The sequence below is a fragment of the Fukomys damarensis genome, unplaced genomic scaffold (genome assembly GCF_012274545.1).
Source record: "Fukomys damarensis isolate Sample0158 unplaced genomic scaffold, DMR_v1.0_HiC HiC_scaffold_30, whole genome shotgun sequence".
NCBI lineage: Eukaryota > Metazoa > Chordata > Mammalia > Rodentia > Bathyergidae > Fukomys > Fukomys damarensis.
Window position 1 is genome coordinate 4,952,752 of NW_022900942.1, and position 883 is coordinate 4,953,634.

General features: G+C 59.1%; 1 protein-coding gene across 1 annotated transcript in view; it reads left to right on the forward strand.

Annotated features, from left to right (window-relative positions):
- The window catches only part of Cacna1a (calcium voltage-gated channel subunit alpha1 A), a 179,279-nt gene that overhangs the window by 177,512 nt on the left and 884 nt on the right, over window positions 1-883 (forward strand). Inside the window, exons 49-50 of the mRNA XM_033757319.1 lie at window positions 95-153; window positions 576-881. Coding sequence (XP_033613210.1) covers window positions 95-153; window positions 576-881 — 365 coding nt within the window. The remainder of the gene's footprint in view (window positions 1-94; window positions 154-575; window positions 882-883) is intronic.

Sequence of the window (883 nt, forward strand, 5' to 3'; positions counted from 1 at the left end):
CATCTGCAGCCCACGGGTCTCCCGGGGCCGCGGGAGGCTCCGGGCTGGGTGGACCCTGCTCCCTGCCCCCTCCCGGTCCCCGCTCCATCCCCAGCCCCTGCCACCTGCTGCTACCCCTCCGCCTGCTGCCCACAGCTGCTTCTTGTGGATCACGTCTGAGTTGGGGCCACCGCGGTCCTTTCGCTTTCTTTTAACCCGGCTTCCCTTTTCGTTTCGATTATGATTTCTGTCCTATGGACGCCTGTGAGTAATTTTTTGAAACTTCTGCTATTTTAACCCCAAAACTTACAAAACTCCATTTCTCATTTCTCTCTTCACTTTGTTTTGTTGGTTTTTGACTCCCCCCCTCCCGTCTCTTACTCTCACCTTCCTCCTGTTCCCCCCGTGGCTGTCGCTTTTCTCCTGTTTTTCCATTCCCATGTCCTGTGTCTCCGTCCCCGTGTCCCCTCTCCTGTCCCGTTTGTTCTCCTTGGCCTCCTTCTCTCCCCGCCCTTCTGTGTTTCCTCCCGTTCTCCCTTCCGGTTGATTTGGTTGTATCTTTTGTTTTGATTTCCTTTGTTTCAATTTTCGTGTAGGGCAGTAGTTCTGTAAGTGGAAGCCCATCCAGGGAACGGCCACCCACGAGTGGCCACGTCAGCAGCCGATCACCTGGCATGGAGCGGAGAGCGCCCTGTCCGGCCCGGAGCGAGTCCCCCAGAACCTGTCGCCACGGAGGGGCCCGGTGGCCTGCATCCGGTCCACATATGTCCGAGGGTCCCCGGCACCACAGCTACTACCGGGGCTCTGACTACGATGAGGCTGATGGCCCAGGCAGTGGCAGTGGAGGCCTCGGAGAGGAGGCTATGGCCGGGCCCTATGATGTGCCGCCCCCCCCACGACACCC